This window comes from Mus caroli, chromosome 15, assembly GCF_900094665.2.
Source record: "Mus caroli chromosome 15, CAROLI_EIJ_v1.1, whole genome shotgun sequence".
Classification (NCBI taxonomy): domain Eukaryota; kingdom Metazoa; phylum Chordata; class Mammalia; order Rodentia; family Muridae; genus Mus; species Mus caroli.
The window spans coordinates 59,605,652-59,624,364 of record NC_034584.1 but is presented as its reverse complement, the minus strand read 5'-3'; the positions used below and the strand labels follow the sequence as shown (position 1 = coordinate 59,624,364).

The 18,713-nt window shown below is 40.9% G+C and overlaps 1 protein-coding gene across 2 annotated transcripts in view; it reads right to left on the bottom strand.

The window, feature by feature from the left end:
• Efr3a (EFR3 homolog A) overlaps window positions 1-14,676 on the bottom strand; it is an 86,147-nt gene extending 71,471 nt beyond the window's left edge. For both annotated transcript variants that reach the window (XM_029469566.1, XM_021182859.2), the window contains exon 1: window positions 14,450-14,676. Coding sequence is in view for 1 of the 2 variants with exons in the window: in XM_021182859.2 (XP_021038518.1) it covers window positions 14,450-14,459 (10 nt within the window). In the remaining variant the exon portion in view is untranslated. The remainder of the gene's footprint in view (window positions 1-14,449) is intronic.
• Between the last annotated feature and the right edge of the window lie 4,037 nt (window positions 14,677-18,713).

Sequence of the window (18,713 nt, the reverse complement as noted above, 5' to 3'; positions counted from 1 at the left end):
AAAAAAAAAAAACAAAAAAAAATACCACCCTCCAATAATAAGGATATGTAACAAACAATCCAGTGCCAGGCATGGAAAGGCTCCTTCTGAGCTGTTGATGAAGGAAGTCTAAGAGAATGCCCCAGACAGTCTACACTGTTGTCACTCTCAATGCCTTCCAGAAATGAAGGTAACACCCTATTGCTGAAGAGACCACACACCTCAGATAAACAATCTGAAGGAATCAATCTGGATTTGGCCTGAAGACTTCCTCACTGAGAACTCTCTCTTATAGTTTCGGGAGGAGCCAAGCAAATTGCAAACTGAAAAAAAATCAGTAATTTTATCCAGCCCTAACATCAACAAACCACAACAATAACCACCATGGCAGGATATTTTAAAAGACACTTGTATTCTGGGAGTAACTGCCAAAAACCTAAAAATAAAAATAAAAAATAAAAAAAGCTTTTTGCATCAGAGAACATTAAAAAAGCCAAAGTGGTCAAAATGCAGAGATAAACTAATTATGGGGTAGGAGGGTCAATATACATTTACAAAGTAACCCCTACACTTAAGGCTCAAGGAACAGCAGGGAAGGAGATGAATAGACTATTAGGAGCCACTGGACAAGGATATTTGCTTTGAGGCACTCTCTTCTAAATAAGAAAGAGGAGGAGGAAGGGGAGGAAGAAGAGGAGGTTGGCGAAGAGGACAACAACAACAACTATGATGACAACACTAAGTGGCAAGTGGTAGAGTGGTTCTGGGAAGAGTTGGAGCAGGAGTGGGGGTAAACATGATCAAGACATAATTTATGGAATTCCCTAAGGATTAATAAAAATATTACAGAGTCCTGCTTGGCCATGTGTAAGGGACAAGTGTAACATGGTTTCCTGCCCCTGGAACAGAGCCAGCAGGGTGTGGGCCTCCATGAGTGTTGATGGCTGCTGGGGCCTTAAGGCTTGTTTGCATAATACAGTCCGTATTTTCATGTTCTTCCTTTTAAGAATGCCCTCTGCCAAGGTTAATGATGCCATGATAATCACAGATAGCACAAGTCAAGAGACAAGGGTGTGGCTAATGTCTCAGCAAAATGGTAAATGCTGACACCTTCAGGACAGTCCTTAAGCCTGTGGGAAAGAACTCTGAAAACTTCAGTTCAAGAATATATAACTTCTCAACTATGAAAAATATAAGGATGCAATATGAACTGTATACGGAACTTAGTAGATCTAAAAGAACAGAGGCGGCTGCACTTGGAATGAGTTTGTCAGAATACAAAGGTAGGTAGATTCCTAAATTCAAGGTCAGCCTGAGACAAAGCTAGGCTGTACCCAAGCATGGTAGAAATGGTAATCCCAGGACAGGACCCCAAGCGGCTAGCTCATAGTCTGTGCTTACAAAGGCAGGCAGATCTCTGAATTCATTTGCAATGTTAGAAAAATGTGTTTGCTGTCTCTTTCTAAGAAACTCAAGGAGTCATTAAGGAATGCTGATTCATGGGAAAATAAAAAAGGAACCTGGTGTAATGACTGAATTGATGTGTAAATAAAAGACTGGGCTTTTGATCTGCAAGAGATGAGCTATCTAGAGAATTTTTGGAATTGCAAGAGAGAGCTGTCTCAGGGAGGTGGGGGAGTCTGGAAAGCTGTCTCAAGCAGAATTTAAGCCGTCAGCTTCTATGTAACCCATGATTTGACTTCAAGTTGCTACTTTCGCAGCTCCCAGAAGCCCCTTCCTCAGGAGCCCTCACCCAGTCAAGATGGGACGTTGGCAAAATGTTATATTATGAAAACAAAAAACAAACAAACAAACAAGACTGTAAAAAGAAACTTTCTAATCAATATTTTTGGAATGGATCATAAAACATATTATACTACCATAAGATTTCAATCTATTGCTAAAATTTCTCAAGTCTGAAAGTAAAGATATAAGCAAACAACCTATTTTCTGTGGAATTATACATAAAGAATCTAGAAAACTAAGTATTTGTGGTACTTTTTAAATTTTAAATAATAGGTTTACTCTTAAAAACGGAAAGGATCAATAGAAAATCATCTCACCCCTGTGCAAACACCATTAAGCACTTACGAACACTGACTGAGTCACAGGACAACTTTAGACAGAAATGTCAAAGTGGTTGAATCAGCTGCCACTGTGGCAAAAGCAGAGCAGCTAAAGTACCAGTAATTACATTCAGCCCTCCCCATGGTGCTGGGAACTACCATCATCTTTCCATATTTTATCTACATGCTACTATACCTATCAGGGAAGACCCAACAGCAAGAGCAGTCATCTACACAGTTTAAACAGCAAAAAGATCCTGATCACCACATCACACCACCCTGAAGAGCTCACAGGGAAGGAAGAGAGAGCAGTATTAGTGTAGGAAAAAGGTCTCAATGAAGCAAACTGATGCTCTTAGTGACAGACAACAAGTCTCTAATCACTCTTCAATTCTGTCGTTGAAATAAGCCTTTCCTCAAGAACGTTATTACATGCACACAGCCATTTGCTGCCTGAAAACCACTCCATTCTTTCACAAATACATAATGCAATGAAGCTTGAACACAGCAGCAATAGAATAAGCTACTAGTAGTCTGGTTCTATACACTTTGCTTTAGATTACACATACTGAGGTGCCCTAACTTCTATTTGCAAACTTCCCAACTACCAGTCTGCATACACTTAACATAATTTGACAGTCTCTTCTCCCAGACAGGAAGCAGTGGCAAGACAGTTAAGAACAGAAGTATAGGATTACATGTATTGGGCCTGAAATATGACAACTACTTTGAAGTTCAAAATTTTAAAACACCTTCCTTGATGCTCCATAAATTTTTTCTCGATTGTCATAATATCAGGTCAGACTGTAAGAGAATGTCGCTACTACTATTTCTTGCTACTTTGAACTACTCAAAAGCTACCATAAACAGATAGCCTGACTAGCATAGGAAACTGCCAGGCAGTGGTGACACACGCCTTTAATCCCAGCACTTGGCAGGCAGGGGCAGGTGGATTTCTGAGTTCAAAGCCAGCCTGGACTACAGAGTGAGTTCCAGGACAGCCAGGGCTATACAGAGAAACCCTGTCTCGAAAAACAAAACAAAATAAAACAAACAAAAAAAGAAAACAAGTACAAACCCTCATGTGACTCTCTGGTTAGGATAAATTTGCTAAACACACCTTTGTTCCCCAATAGATTGTGCTCCCCCATTAGACTTTGCTCCTCTACCAAAGACAACAGCTATAACAATATCTATCTGACACTGAACAAAAGAATTGATAACCNCCCCCCCCCCCCCGTGTGTGTGTGTCTGTGTGGGTGTGTGTGTCTGTGCACGGTCATTTTCCCACTCTTATGATTTACTTTGAGTATTTCCCCTACGCTAGCCTTTCTGGTATGCTCACTATTTCTGTCATATCATTTAAGGCGCTCTGCTTTTTGAAAGTATTGTCTATTCATCTTTCTGTTAGTGTCATGGATACTCTCTCTCCTGAACTACCACAGCCATTCTCAAGGCTTTTTTTTTAATCTCCTTTATGTTGCATGTGCATAATAAATGGTATAACCTTTTTGAAGCTAGGGTCTTCTTTATCCAACCCTGCATTCACTATCTAGTCTATGCCATGCAAATGTAGGCATTAAAATATTAAGTATGTCCCTAACATATCCACCAGAAAAGCAAAATTGAAAGAGAACATCCCTGGATCTACTAGCACACTTGCATCATCTGTAACAGAAATAACTACATAGAAGAGCTATAATATATTCAGTCCTGGAGACTGGTAGTCCAAAAAGGTGAGACACCATCAGCTAAATTGCTTTGGGTTTTGCCTCAGAGTTCATGAGCTTTTGACTCTAAACATCTTGTATTTTCTATCTACTTTTTAAAAGCAGTCAATGTCACTTTCCTACAGAAATTGAATGTAGAACATCACATATAAGAGATTAAAAAACCAAAACCAAAACCAAAAAGCAAAGCTACTCTAATCAACGCTGGGTGGGCCACCTGCTCAATGTCTTTGGCACCTTTTTCACATTATTACACCTGGCATGGAAGGGGGCATTTTGAAAACTCATGTTTCAGAGGCACCCCAGGCTTCCCTTCCTCTGCCTGTCAATGAGGGTTAAAAGCAGCAAACATCCTGTGCCACACCAGGGAATGGAGTTTCGTAAATAAAGTCACTATGAAAAGAACTGACCCATCTATCTGTCATCTCTTTCTGGGATCTAGATAGTTCCATTTTGTGAAGTGCTGTGTTACAAGGCTAAGACTGTCCATTGTGCCAAGTATATTTCACCTTTCTAAAGCCATTAAAAATGCTAGGGTGGAGTGGACAAGTTACCCATCTGCTTCAGCAAATTGAAGACAATGAACTTCTGAATGTCAACCTAAGTCCTGAGTAACTATCCTTTTCTGCCAACATGCCTGTCCTAAAACATTAACAAGTATTTCTGCCTCTAAAACCAAACAATTACATAAATATAATATTGCATCTACAAATTTTTAAGAGATACTATCTTTTCCCAGTTATTGAGTCAATTATCTAGGAAAGCAAAGCAAAACAAAACCCTTTTAACTAAGTTCCTAAAACCAACAATTTAAGTTAGATGTCACAAAAGGGGCACTCCTCTCATTTCTCAGGACCTGTGCTAATCAAGCGTGTTTTGCATGTTCATGAGATCCCAGGAATCATAACAGCAAATGTGGTACCTTGTACTTCAGTCTACTCAGCAGGTGTGAGAGCCACTTAAAGTTAACTTGCAACTGGAGCACCAAAAATAAGGTAGTGAATTATCAAGACATCTGCTCAAAAATGCCCATTAGGGAGTCACATGTGAAGAATATTTACCATTATCCAGAAAACTACTGGAGTGCAAATGGTAAAGAGAAAAGGTGAGGTTAAATAACTCATCAAGTAAGAGGGGAAATGATGGCAGTTAGAAATAATTCCTCCTGAAGGCATGCAACAAATGGTTTAATGGCTAAATTTAGAATAGATAAATTTAGTTCAGAGGTACAATGAGAGAGTGGTTCATTTCTTAATAAAATATAGAATTATGCCAACAATAATTAGAGTTAGAGAGCAAGAGACAAAGGTGCCAAAGAGGAATGGGATGCCTTCCATGGAAAGAATAAAAATACTATTTAGCTTCTATTTCCTTCAGAACATCCTCAAGAACTGGCTCATTTCAAGAACTGAATGAGCCTGGCAGAATTTTGACAGGTCTGACATTAATCATAGCAGGAACTGCCAACATTCACTTTGTGATCCCACTTGCTTAAAACTGTATTCACTCCACAATAGACATTCATTCCAAAGAAGATACAAAAAACTATCAACTCCCATAAAATGAACTCCCCCACAGTGACTCATCTCACCTGTTCAGGATTTCAAGACTAAAACCACTACTTAATAAAGCATAAAACACTTCAATCAGAAGAGACAAGTGATAGATTGCCCCCTCCTGTGCTTCCTGTTCACCAACACACTGCCCGACCTTGGCAAAGCACTCACTGAAGCTCACATCTCTGAGCATCTCACAGCAATCAGATGCCAGGCACCGCTTTCCTATGTAGCTAACACCATGTGGTTGGTTGGTTTGTTTGTTTTTTTCTCCTAGTCTGCAGGCTACAAGAAGAAACTGTTCAGTAGTTCCAATGTCTTGTTTTCGGTTTTGAAAAAGTTGCATTAAGGCTATAACCTTAAGCTCTTTTTTTTTTCTAATTATAGAGTGTTAATGTAGAAAATTTGGAAATCAAATTAAGAAAACAAATTCCCCAGGCATACTAGTACACAATTATAATCCCCAGCAATTGGGAAGCTGAGGCAGTGGGAATGCTAGTTTCAGCTCAGCCTGTGTTATGGGTAAAACACTGTACATAAGTCTGCTTGGTGTTATTTTAGTCTAATTTGTTGATTAGAGACAGGATCTCACTATGTGGCCTAAGGTTGCCTCAAATCCTAGTTTAGTGTCCCAAGGGCTGGAATTACTATAGCGTGGCTTCATGAGTATTCTTTTTAATTAATGCATAATATTTTGGTTTTTTTGGTTTTTTGTTTTCTTGTTTTTGATTTTTGGTTTTTTGGAGACAGGGTTTCTCTGTGTAGTCCTGGCTGACCTGGAACTCACTCTGTAGAACAGGCTGGCCTCGAACTCAGAAATCTGCCTACCTCTGCCTCTCAAGTGCTGGGATTAAAGGCGTGGGCCACCACTGTATGGCTTCAAAGGATGTTCTATATGTATCAATTCCCTGTTACTGGAAACAAGTTTCTAGGTTTTCACAGACATTTTTTTGTTTTGTTTCGTTTTGTTTTTTTGGTTTTTCGAGACAGGGTTTCTCTGTATAGCCCTGGCTGTCCTGGAACTCACTCTGTAGACCAGTCTGGCCTCGAACTCAGAAATTCACCTGCGTCTGCCTCCCGAGTGCTGGGATTAAAGGCNTGCGCCACCACGCCCGGCTTCACAGACATTTTGATGCAAAAATATCTCGATGTTCTTTGGTAAGACCTGCTTACAGACAGAAGCCTGGTATGACTATCCTGAGAGGTCCTGCCAGCACCTGTCTAAGACAGATGCAGACACTCACAGCCAACCTTTGGACTGATCCCGGAAACCCCAATGGAAGAGTTGGAGAAAGCACTGAAGCTGAAGGGGATTGCAACCCTGTAGGAAGAACAACAATATCAATTAACCCAATACCTCAGAGCTTCCAGGGACTAAACTACCAACAAAGAGTAAACAATGGCCAGTCCATGGCTCCTGCTACATATGTAAGAGAGGACTGCCAGATCTGCCATTAGTGAGAGGGGAGGTACTTGGTCCTGTGGAGGTCTGATGCCTCAGAGAAGGGAAATGCTAGAGGGGTGAGGCAGGAGTGGGTGAGTGGGCAGGGGAGGCAAAAGGGATGGGGATGAGGTGAGGGTGAGGGTGGGGGTTCATGGAAGGAGACCGGGCAGAGGGATAACATTTGAAATGTAAACAAATAAAGTGATTAATAAATAAAATAAATAATTAAAAAAATTCATTTAAGAATAGATTCCTAGAAGTCACTGGGCCAGTGGATATAAACCCTAGACCAGTTGATAATACATTTTTAATCTGCTTTCCAAAGAAATTTGAACCAATCTGCAGTTCTAGCATTTGTATTGAACCTCACTGCCTCCATATATTATTGTTCTGACAACCTATCAAACCAAAAATGGTTTGGCTTTTTGTAGCAGTGAGTTTAGCTACTCCACTTTGGCTCCCAGTAGGTCAAGCACTTTCAGCCACTTGTCCAGGAACTCTTTGGATCCTCCAATGAAAACACACACACACATATATTAGCATATTTTTGAAATGTCTTGGCTACTCAAAGACTGGGCAGTTCTAATCCTCCCATGGCTAGCATACTTTTCCTTCCTGTACTCCTAGCTCAACACCTCCTAAAATCTACCTTTAACTTTGCTACCCTGTTACCTTCTGTGAGGCTCACTGGTCTCTGTTGCCTAAGATGCTTCTGGTCAGCCCTTCTGGGACCACTTTCCCTACCCTCCTATGTTTCAGATGATCTTCCCTCTGCAGCTCTAAATCTGATCCATCTCTCTCCCCTGAGTCATGGCAATTCTGTCTGCTTTTTCCCAGTTCCTAGCCTGCACATATCTAAAGGTCCCACTCCATCTCCCTTTGTCTCGCCAATGGCCACTGGCATCTTTATTGATCGATCAAAAACCAATAGGGGTCAAGGACCTTCACTGTTTGGACACAAAGATTCAGAATTAAATCAAAGCACTAGAACCAATCCCCAGCAGCTTTTAATCTGCAATTCTTTATTAATAAAATGGATAGCAGATATAAGTGTGTACTCTTAACTATATAAGGCTGGTAGTATTTTACCTTCAGATTTGTATAAATAAAACTGTCAGTTTTTAATTTAATAAATTATCTTAGCTCCTGAGTTAGCCGTGATTCTACCAAACTTCTCTCCTCAACTCTTTCTGTCGTGGAGGAATGGGATGTATGTAGTGAGCACACTCTCACGATTCAGACAGCCTGGGTTCTAGAGGCAAAGCATGATCCAGATGAGTGGTACACAGTCTTCCTGATTTCAGCTGCCCCTTTGCCAACTGGACTAAATATCCTCATGGCTCAACGACTGTCTTAAGTGATTCTTGAGTTATAATTCTTGACACATTATTTTTATAAAAATATGCTGAAGATTCAGCCACATAATTAAAATATTTGGGGAAAATATGTAAAACTCAGCAGAAAAAAAGCAAAAGCGGAGTACTGAGAACGGCATGTTTCTGCTGAGTAACAATGGACTTCACGCCATTGTGGTGATCTGTTTGATCTTTCTAACAAATTCTGCTGTGTCGTAAGTCATTTCAAACTATAGAGAAATTTGGGGTAACATTTTTCATTTTCCTGAGGAAGAATCATCAGGATATTCATTAGATTCTCAATAGGATTCATTTAGCAAAATATATAAGATGTTTAACCTGGATAAAATGTTGATATCCTATCTTCTTGGCCATCTTTCCTGAAATAGTTGGTGGCCAACTGGGCCTTCTCATGTCTTCTACTATATATTATAATACATAATATTTCAATAATAATACCCACAAAAGATTTTCCTACTACCATAGACTAACAGGTTGACCATTTCCTGCCTAAAGCCCGAAAAGGCAACCTTAATGTCATACAAAAATGGAGTATGTAAAAAAAGAGAAATAATTAAAACACACCCAAACCCACATGCACACACACACACATATAGTGGAGCCCCTATTCAAAATGCTATTCAGACAAGAACACTCAGGGTGTAACAGAGATGCTCTAAAACTACAGGAGTAATGGTACCATCTTTACTAAAATCCAGAATTGCACTATCTAGAATATAAACAGTCACTAGACTAAGGAGAAATATGCTATCCTGTAGAGAATGAGGTTTGCCAACTATAGCCCATCACACTACTAGAAGAATACTAAATGACGACTAGATCATCCAATGTCAGAGTTCAACCATGATATTTCTTTTCATTTCACACACTCAGCTCCTAGCTCTGCCTACTAAACCACAAAGGACCTTTTATTTATTTTTTTCCTTTTATGTATGTGGAAGGGTAAGGGACAACTAGCAATAATAATAACAACAGCAATAATAATAGCTTATTATTATTGCTGTTATTATTGTTGTTGTTATTACCCTAGAAAACCAGAGGAACTTGGCTTCCACTGGTCTTGCTTTTAAGTTGCCCATTCAAAATTAAAGTAGTAGAAACTGACTTCCCCCAGAAAACTAGCTTCTTCCTCTCATCTGCCCAATTATTCAGACAGTTTACTGAAATACATAAAACATTCCTTAAATGCTGGTGAAAAAAATGAGATACTGCAAGGGAGGTGCTATACATCCCTAGTCCCTGAAGGAACCTGATTAGAGTCAATTCTAGGGTCAAGTTCAAGTAGATCACTGCTGACCAGAACAGGCCTAGAAGCTGTCTCAGCCTCTGGGTTAAGGAGTCATTTCAGGTCACAGGTGGGCTGAACATCCTAATGGTTTGAAAGCAGAACAGGCTGTGGACACAGCTTGATTTGTAATATTTAAATATTTAGAACTAGAGCAGTTCTTTTGAGGTTATAATTTTAATTCTGTCCTCCAGGGGATATATGGTAATGTCTGTAAACAGTTTTGGTTCTTCCAACTGTGGAGGTCTTTGGTGGGAGGCAGGTACTGCTGGTGGCCTTTGTAGATAAAAGCCAAAGATGTTGCTAGTATTCTATAAAACATAGGCTCCTGCTACCACTTCCTCCTTTAGCCACCACCACCACCAAAATAGCTGGTCCAAGGGACCAATGGTACAAAGGCTGAAAATTCTCATTTATAGTATGAAGTGCAGACATCTGCACTGTCTTCCATCTCAAAAACATCCCGGAAAATCTGGTAAAAAATCTGATTATAACATATCTTTATTAAAACAAAACAAAACAAACAGTAAGTTGGAAAGTGCTAGTATGCCTACAAATAGCCACTGTGGCTGTGAACATATTTTCAGTCCTTAATTGCTTCTCTGCACTACAATGGCACATGAAACTATTCCATTCCTCTGCACTACAAGAGTAAATGAAACTATTCCATTTCTGGCTCCTACCTCCTCCAGCCTTATCTCAACATTTGCATAATCTTTAAAACAGGTCTGCTTTTACTCATGAATGGAACTTATTGAAGCTTATGGTTCATGTGCTGTGGGGATGCATGTCTTTAATCCCAGCACTTAGAAGGTAGAGGAGGGCAGATCTCTGAGTTGAATCCATCCAAGTCTACAAAGTACATTCCAGGCCGGCCAACAATACAGAGACCCTATTTTTGAAAAAGAAACAACAGAAACAGAAACAGAAACAGAAACAGAAACAAAAACAGAAAAAGAGAAGAAGAAGAAGAAGAAGAAGAAGAAGAAGAAGAAGAAGAAGAAGAAGAAGAAGAAGAAGAAAGAAAAGGAAAGAAAAAGAAAAAGAAAAAGAAAAAAAAGAAAAAGAAGTCTTTCAAATAGCAATCAAAGCAGTATCAAGGTAAAAGTTATCCTGTGAGAAGAAAACAAAAACAAAACAAAACAAAACAAAAAATACAAAAATACAACTCTGGGTGAAGGAAGAAGGCTGGAGAGATAAAGAAGGAAATATGGGAGGGGAGAAACATGGACAAACGATAATATAAATAAATATGAATGAACATCAAGACTCCAAACCAAATAACATGAATGCATTTGAATGTCCTATGGGTCTCAATGTTAAATGCCCACTGACCTCATTTGCTAAAAAGCTTTCTTCAGTTTCTTTTCTTGTTGCTGTGATAAAATAGTCTGACAAATCAGTTCAAGGAAGAAAGGGTTTATTCTGGCTCAAGAACTCAAGAGTATAGTCCTTTATGATAGAAAACTCAAAGCAGCAGAAGTCTGAAGCAGTGGATATATTGTATGCATGATGAGAAAGCAGAGCATGATGAATGCATACTGGAGTTCAGCAGTCTTCCTTAATTTATCAAGCCAGGATTCCCTGCAAAGGAATGATGCCACCCACAGTGGACTGGTATTTCCCTCTCATTTAGCCCAATCAGGGTAATTCCCCATGAGTATGCTGCTCGGGAACCTGTCCTCCAGTTGATTCCAGATTCTGTCAAATTGGTAAAACTAAAGAGCACAGGCTTGGTTGCTAGCTAGTGAGCTTTAACGTAGCAAATGGAACACACGTGCACTAAAGTAAAGAAATAACTGTGGGGTGGGCCTCTGGAGCCTCCTCTATGTCTCTCTTTCCTGGCTGTTAAAGGTGAACAGCTTTCTTGTGAGAGCCTTCCTCTACCATCCTTTCTGGCCATGTTTCTATACTTCCACAGGTCTAACAGCAATGGATTCAGTGGACTCTGGACTGGCACCTCTGAAGCCATGAGTCAAGTTTAATCTTCTCTCAAGATGTCTTTTTGCAGGTTTGTCACAGTGATATAAAGCTAAAACAACATGTAATGTTTCTAAAAACTCCAATTATCACCCATCCTTCAGGATTCATTCTGCACTTCGTCTGTAAGACAGTGATAACAGTTAAATATAATTAGCCTTATTCAAGTATAGGCAGTCGGCGGTCGCACCCACATTACCACCGTCTAACAGACCTAACCTAATAGCAATGATATCTAAGTGTCAAAAGAAAGCATCAGCCACACACCGAAAACAGTTTAATAACAAACAACAAACAGTTCAGTGAATTCTCCCAGCTAATATCTAATAATTTCTCATACATAAGAGCACATCTTATTGGGCTTGTTTTTAAACACAAGATGTGGATGAATTAAGAAGCCCCTTCCATAAAAGCAGTTTGTTAGACTTTAAATCCATGCCTTTATAATGGAGTATTGCTTAGCGCACCTGCAGAATCCCGCCTTCTTCCCAGATTCCTGAGGCAGGGCTGAAGTCTGGGCAAATGATCAACTTTTTTATAAGCAAATGTCTCTTGAAGTTTACAAAAAAATTCATAGAATTTTGGCATAGCTTACATTTTTGTCAGTATAGCTTATACAGAAACAAAAAGTTTATTCAACTTTGGCTAAAGACAAATAAACATTATCTATGTTCAATGAAGATATTGGGTAAAGGGGCCAAATATGTGTCCAAGTACTGGTTCCTCTCTATTTATGACCTCAAGAAGCCATCAAGACTTACTAAAACCCATACATGGTGTTACACTTCCACAACCCTTTAGCAGTGGCAGAAGGATCACAAGTTCTAGGATAGCCTGCTCTATATAATGAGCCACTGTCTAAAAACAAAATGAAATTGTGATTTAAAAAAAAAAAATCTGTGCCTCTGCCTCCTGATCTTCAAAAATAAAAAGATTGGATTAAGAAACCTAAACTTTCCTTCCAACTCAAAAGCCTTTGACATTAAAAGTTAAACTTCAGTCTAGGTTTGAACAAAAAATCATCTAATGAGAGCCCTGATGTCAGCCAGCCAACTACAGACTAAACATGGAATGACAAGGACAGGAGCTGTTCTGTGCTGGACCTTTCTGGCAGACATCCTTCTAGATGCTTCCTCAAGGAGTTCTTGGCTCACTAGACAACTCCAACTAAACAATACTCCTTAGGCACACACTTGATTGGCCAGCGTGGCTCCAGCAGGTGAAGGTGGCTTCTGCTATCAGTGTCATTTCAATTCCAAGTGAACAACAAAAACAACAATAGAATGATTTATCTGTGAGCTGCTTGCAGAGTTCTAGAACCCGAGATTAAAGCGATCCTCTTTAACCCTTCAGTTTGTAGAAAAACACAGCATTTCATTAGCTAAAACACTTAACGGTTAACTGGCTGAACATCTAAATAACGATGTTTTTTTAAAAAAAAATTAATTTCTTTTCCTAAAAGCACCCATAATACCATAATACAGTGACTGGCTGTGTCACAGTCTCTGTTTATACATTTAGTGTCTACTTTAGACACGGGACATCTAAGAAGCACTCCTGCCCACTGAAGTATCTCGGACACCTTGAGGGCTCTGACCATCAGGAGAAAAAAAGCAAGAGCTACCATTTCAGAGCTGAACTTCTGTCCACATCAGTATCTCCCCTGGATTACAGGAGATGCACAGCAACAAACTGACAGATAACTCATGACCATTTCTCTTGACCTTCTATTGACGGTGAGCAATCTGACATGGGAGTTCATGGAAAACTCACTGGACAGAGTAAATAAATCAAACATCCTAAAAATGTAACTATCAGCATCGTCTCAAGGAAACTAGATAATGCTAGCACATAACTAAAAGCTTGATGATTTTGCAGAATTTTAATGGGAATTTTACCAAGACAGTCCATATGCAGTCTCATCTTTTGATGTCCTTTATCTTTCTCCCCTTTCGTTTCCCAGAAGAAGATTGGCACGGTGCTAATTCCAAATAGTCAAATAACAGAACATGAGAGTAAGAATTAATAAACTGGCAATAATGATCATGAACATGAGATACAGAGAATATACCTCCAGGCTGGAGGAATCAAGCAGAAATGTAAAATGAGAAACACAGAATAACGTGCAAACAAAATAAAACACACTTGGTATTTGAGGGGTCAAAGTGACCTTTACATTATGATGAAAGGTTTGACACAGCTCTGAGGCAAATCATTCTATTATTCAGAAAGAAATCTTTACCCAACACTAGAAGAAATTGTGCATTTGAAGCTGCCTAGAAATTCCGTACTTATGTCTACAGAAACCATGCAGGGCTAATTAGGAATTCCGAGAAAAACATTCACAAGTCTTTAAACATCCTATGGTAAGACACTTAAAAGAGCACTACTTGCAAAGACCCTCAAAAACCCATAACCAGCATCAGCCACCCAGTTAGCACGTAATCAATGTGGGCCACATGATTTAAAGCTTCAGCGTGAGTATCTGGGTCACTCTTAGCAACTGTAGTACCTTGTAGTACAAGTGTTTCTCTCTCTAAGCCTCCACTACCAGGGTCATCTCGAAACCTATCGTCCCTCTGGGACAGCCGGGATGCTTGCTGTGAGTGGAGCCCGGGTCCCACCGCAGGCGGGCAAGCCAAAACCGCGTTCAAGTCAGCCAAGAAGTAGTCAGACTGACACACTTTGGGGCAGCCCGGCCTCTGGCCGCAGGGAGGGCTCCAGTCTGTCCCTCGGACCTAAGTCCCTCAAACTAAAGCAGCACAGGCCTCGACCTTGGGGGCACAGTCCAGGTGGGCCCGCGCGGCGAGCGGACCAGCCCGGGCTTCCCGGGTCGCACTGATCTCCGTTACCGCGCCGTCACCGCGGGCCGCCGTCAGTTCCCGTAACGCTCCCGCCTCAGTTTCCCCGAGGGTGCACAGAGATCCCGCGCTCCCCGCCCACGGGACGCTGAAGTCTAAGCGAAACTAACTCAGGGAGGACCGGCGCTTCCTGGAGGCGCTGCCCGCCCGCCCGGCCTGGCCCGACACTCACGGGTAGGCATGGCGACCCGAGCTCGCCGCGCTCGCCGCCGTCCCGGGACTCAGAGGGGAAGCGCGAGCCGCGCCGACCGCAGCATGACTGCGAAAGCCCGGCCACGGACGCCTCGTCGGGGCGGAGGACGAATTGCCGAGAGAGCGGACGCCGACCGGGTACAGCGACCACCGGCCGTGATCCGCGCCCCGTCGACGACGCGGTGGGCCGACCCACGCCCGTGACGTCAGCGCGTTGCCACTGGGAGGCTCCGCCCCCAAGCGCTAAGCTCGGCCCCCAAGCGCTAAACTCGGCCCCCAAGCGGTGACTGCTTGGCTTTGCCCTTACCTGCAGAGTGGGCAGCAGGAAGGCTGACTGTTTTAACTGCAAGGTCACTTTAGGACTGTGAGGGTAAGGCCGATAGCCTTGAGTGTAGCGACTTTACCCAGGCTCCCGTTCGGATCTATTTAACTGCCAGATTTGTGTCGGAAAGCCCAATGCCTTTGAAATGCACTTGGGTTATCTGGGGTGATGGTTGAGCATTTTCTCTGGGGACAGAAGAAAATGTCATTCCTTCTGGGGCTTCCCGTAACTTTCAAAGTGAGACAGTCCTCAGGACTTGGTCTTCTTCTTTCGAACAAGTTCTGAACACTTGGCTAACCCTGTTCTTAGCTCTGGGTATCATTAATATTCTACTTAATGGGTCTATTAGGAGTCACAAATCTGGGTCAACCCTAGAGCCAGGGCATCTCTAATGTGGGCAGTACACATAACATACTCTGGCCACAGCCCCTTTAGAGAAATAAAAGCAATGTCCAGAAGTCCAATACTGTGTTTCCAAAGTGGCTCATTTAATAGACATAGAATTCTGCTATAGAATTACTATAGAATTAGTAATGAGTATATTACTAAGTCCTGAGCTAATGCTGCTGGATAGCATATGGGATGATGTAACTATACACTTAGGTTTGCAGACCTATACCCTGGAGTGTAGTGCCAACTTTCTGCTTAAGAAATAAGATTGTGAAGTCTGAAGAGGAGGAGATAAAGAAGATGAAGTAAGCAGGAAGGCCTGAGGGCAATTACTCTTTGAGTCAACTTGGAATAAAAGAGAATTTGAATTAGCAAAGGCCTTGGAGGAAGGGGGTGGAGAATAGAAGCAATTTCTCGAGTGAGTCATAGAAACGAGTGAAGGGAAGTACACGTAAGAGATGTGAGACTTGTCCCTTGCCGACAGGGAAGGACAAACCAGCAAGGATGAAGCCCATACTTAAACAGGTTTTGTGATTGTAGAGTCGTCAATCTGACAGAATCTGGAATTACCTGGGATGCAGACCTCTGGGCATGCCTGTGAGGATTATCTTGATTAGGTTAATTGAGGTGGGAACACCTGGACAGCATAAGTGCCAAGAGACAGCTCAGCAGCAGAACACACAGAGCACTCGGCTTCCCAGCAGTACAGTCCACTGCTGCTACTTCTTCACCAGAACTGACTGCAACCTTGAACTGTGAACCAGAAGAAGCCCTTTCTATTAGATTCAATATGGTGGGGTGTGCCTTTGGTTCCAGCCAGAGCAGGCAGCTCTCTGTGAGTTTAAGGACAAGTTGGATCTGTATATAAAGTCTCAGGCCAGCTAGGGCTACACAGTGAGATCCTGTACTAAAAATCAACCAAACAAAGTAAACACTTTCTCTCTTAAGTTGCTTATATCAGAAAATTTATCATAGTTACAGAAAAAGTAACTTAGGCTCCAGTGAAGTGTGACCTCTAAATTATTTCCTAGTCTCACTTGTCTCTCCAAGACTTTAACTATCTTTGTATGCCTATACTGTCAGGTTTTACCCTTGTAATATTAATGATACTGTTGCAAGCAATGATATTCTGCCATTGGGATACCTAGTTTTAAAGGAATAGAAAAATGTCCATATTTATAAGTAGGAATACAAATGTACATTGTAACACCCATATTCTTGCCTGGCAGATAGTGGTGAGCTAGAGCCCATTAATTCAATAATTCTACACACTATTGGCTCTTCTTGTTTCATATCCTCAGACTTAACCAAGGTTAAATTGAAAATGTATAAGAGAAAACCACCATTTTTATCTGTGATGAGAACAAAGAGTTGTATTCCTTATTTTTCCTAAATAATATAATATGACAACTGTTCACATAACTTTTACATTGTACTTTTTATAAGTAATCTAGAGATAATTTTAAAGTATTAGGAAAGATGCATGTATGTTATATGCAAATGCAGTGGTGTCTTGTATAAGGGACTTGAAATCTAAGCCATTCTGTATTCAAGGGAGATCCTGGAATAATACCTCTAGATAAGAAAGTATGGTTCTATTTATTCAAGTGCACAAAAACAGTGAAGGTAAAAAAGAAGGAGTCAATAAGCAACTTTGTGTTCAAGCTCTGGATTCATTATTTAACAAACTATTCTATGCTCATTATTGGAGAAATAGTATCAAGTTATCAGTAACAGAGGACTGAGGCATAGACTGGCTGCCTGGTAGAGAAATCTTGGTGGTAATCAGCCACTTAGGAGGCATCAATACTGGTGCAGAAACGACTCTTGGGTGCTTAGCACTGCTTAGCTGTAGAAAAAGAAAGAGCCAAATCTTGACTCTGAAAAAGAATCCCTGTGATTTGTTGGCTGCTGAATAGGAAGCAATAAAGCAGCATCTGTTAGTTACATAACTCCAAGGTTGGAACAAGGAAGCTCGTGGTGCCAGGGGAGCAAAAGAAAAATTGGAAAGGAATGCTGTCTTAGAGCAATACAAGGAGAGGATGGGAGCTTATCTTGGCTATCTTGAGCTTAAAGAGTCATCCAGGAGAGACATCCAAGTTGAAAGGGCTGAAGCCAGCTGGATATACCAGATTGTAAATTCCCATTCTAAAGAACTCAGGAAGGAAAATTTGGAAATTATTGTCCCAGAGACAGAAGCTGCTAAATGTAGAAGTTGAAGAGAGTCCTCTGAAGAAGGATGTGGAGACAGCAAAGTCACATACAGAGAAACAGAGGACAGAAAGAGAGAGAGGGGGACACAGAGAGAGAGAGAGAGAGAGAGACTCAGAGGACACTGTGCCCTAGAAGGCAGGTATGATTCCCAAAAGCAGACATCTCTACTTACATTACCAAAAAAAGATACCAAAGCATTGAAAGAGTCTGGCACATAATATCTTTGTCTTTTTGTCCCCTTGGTCTTTTGGGTTTGTATTGTTGCCAAAAGTGAAATCAGCAACCAAGGATTCTGAACAAGGACAGCTGAAAGACAGGAGACAGAGTTTCGTAACATTTGGAGTTTCATACCTTTTTCTTAGTGAGTGCACATAAGATTTGGGTAGCCCTTCTCCCATATAGCAAGCAGTGTTTTGGCTTTTAAAAATGGATTCAAAGAATGCCTGTGTATTTCCTCATCTCATACTGCTCAGAGCAATGAATCCATCACCACTTCTTGGGCTATATGAATTAAGAACAAATGACTGACCTCTCCCAGGCTGCTTTCTTGTTTCCGCTTACAAATGTTTTCCCCCACCCATTCTCTCTGAGCCAATCTCAAGTAGGACTTGAGATCTAGGCTTTCCCATCCATCACAGCAGTGTTCATCTCTTGTCCAGGAACAGGGTGGGTGTGCCCACCTTTTAGATCTCCCTTCATGAAAGGATGAATTTTGTTGATGTGTGATCCATGGGTATTTGAGGCTATGTTTTTGTCAGGGTATGTAGGAGGTGAAGCACACTGTCTAATATGCAAATATAATGATACCTATGCCTTGCTTAAAACTCATTATAGCTCAGCATCAAAATTCTTTCCCTTCACTTACTACTGGAATGTAGAGGCCTTTCAAAACCTGGCTTTTCTGCATCCTTTATTCTAGGAAACTTTTGTTCATTCTTCCAAACTCCTATGAGTATTTAATGCAATTAAGAATGCTCAAAATCGAATCTTTATTCTCCTTGGCATATGTCCTGAAAGTTTTTGTTAGGAGAGCCCATATAGGTTTATGCTAAAGGAGTCCATTGTATCTATGGTAAGGGTAGGATGTGCAGGAAACCCAGGTGTTCATCACCTGTAAAATGTTCTGGAACTGTGCATGATAAATATCAGCCACATGGCTTGCTCTGAAAAATACAGAGATGACTGACAAAAAGATCATTAATATTTGTGGTTCAGTAATGCTTTAATAAGCGACAAATATACAAAACAGCATTGGTATTTATAATAGGATCTATAATTTCAGAGACTTACCTAGAGTCATAAATTGATCTTAAGGTAC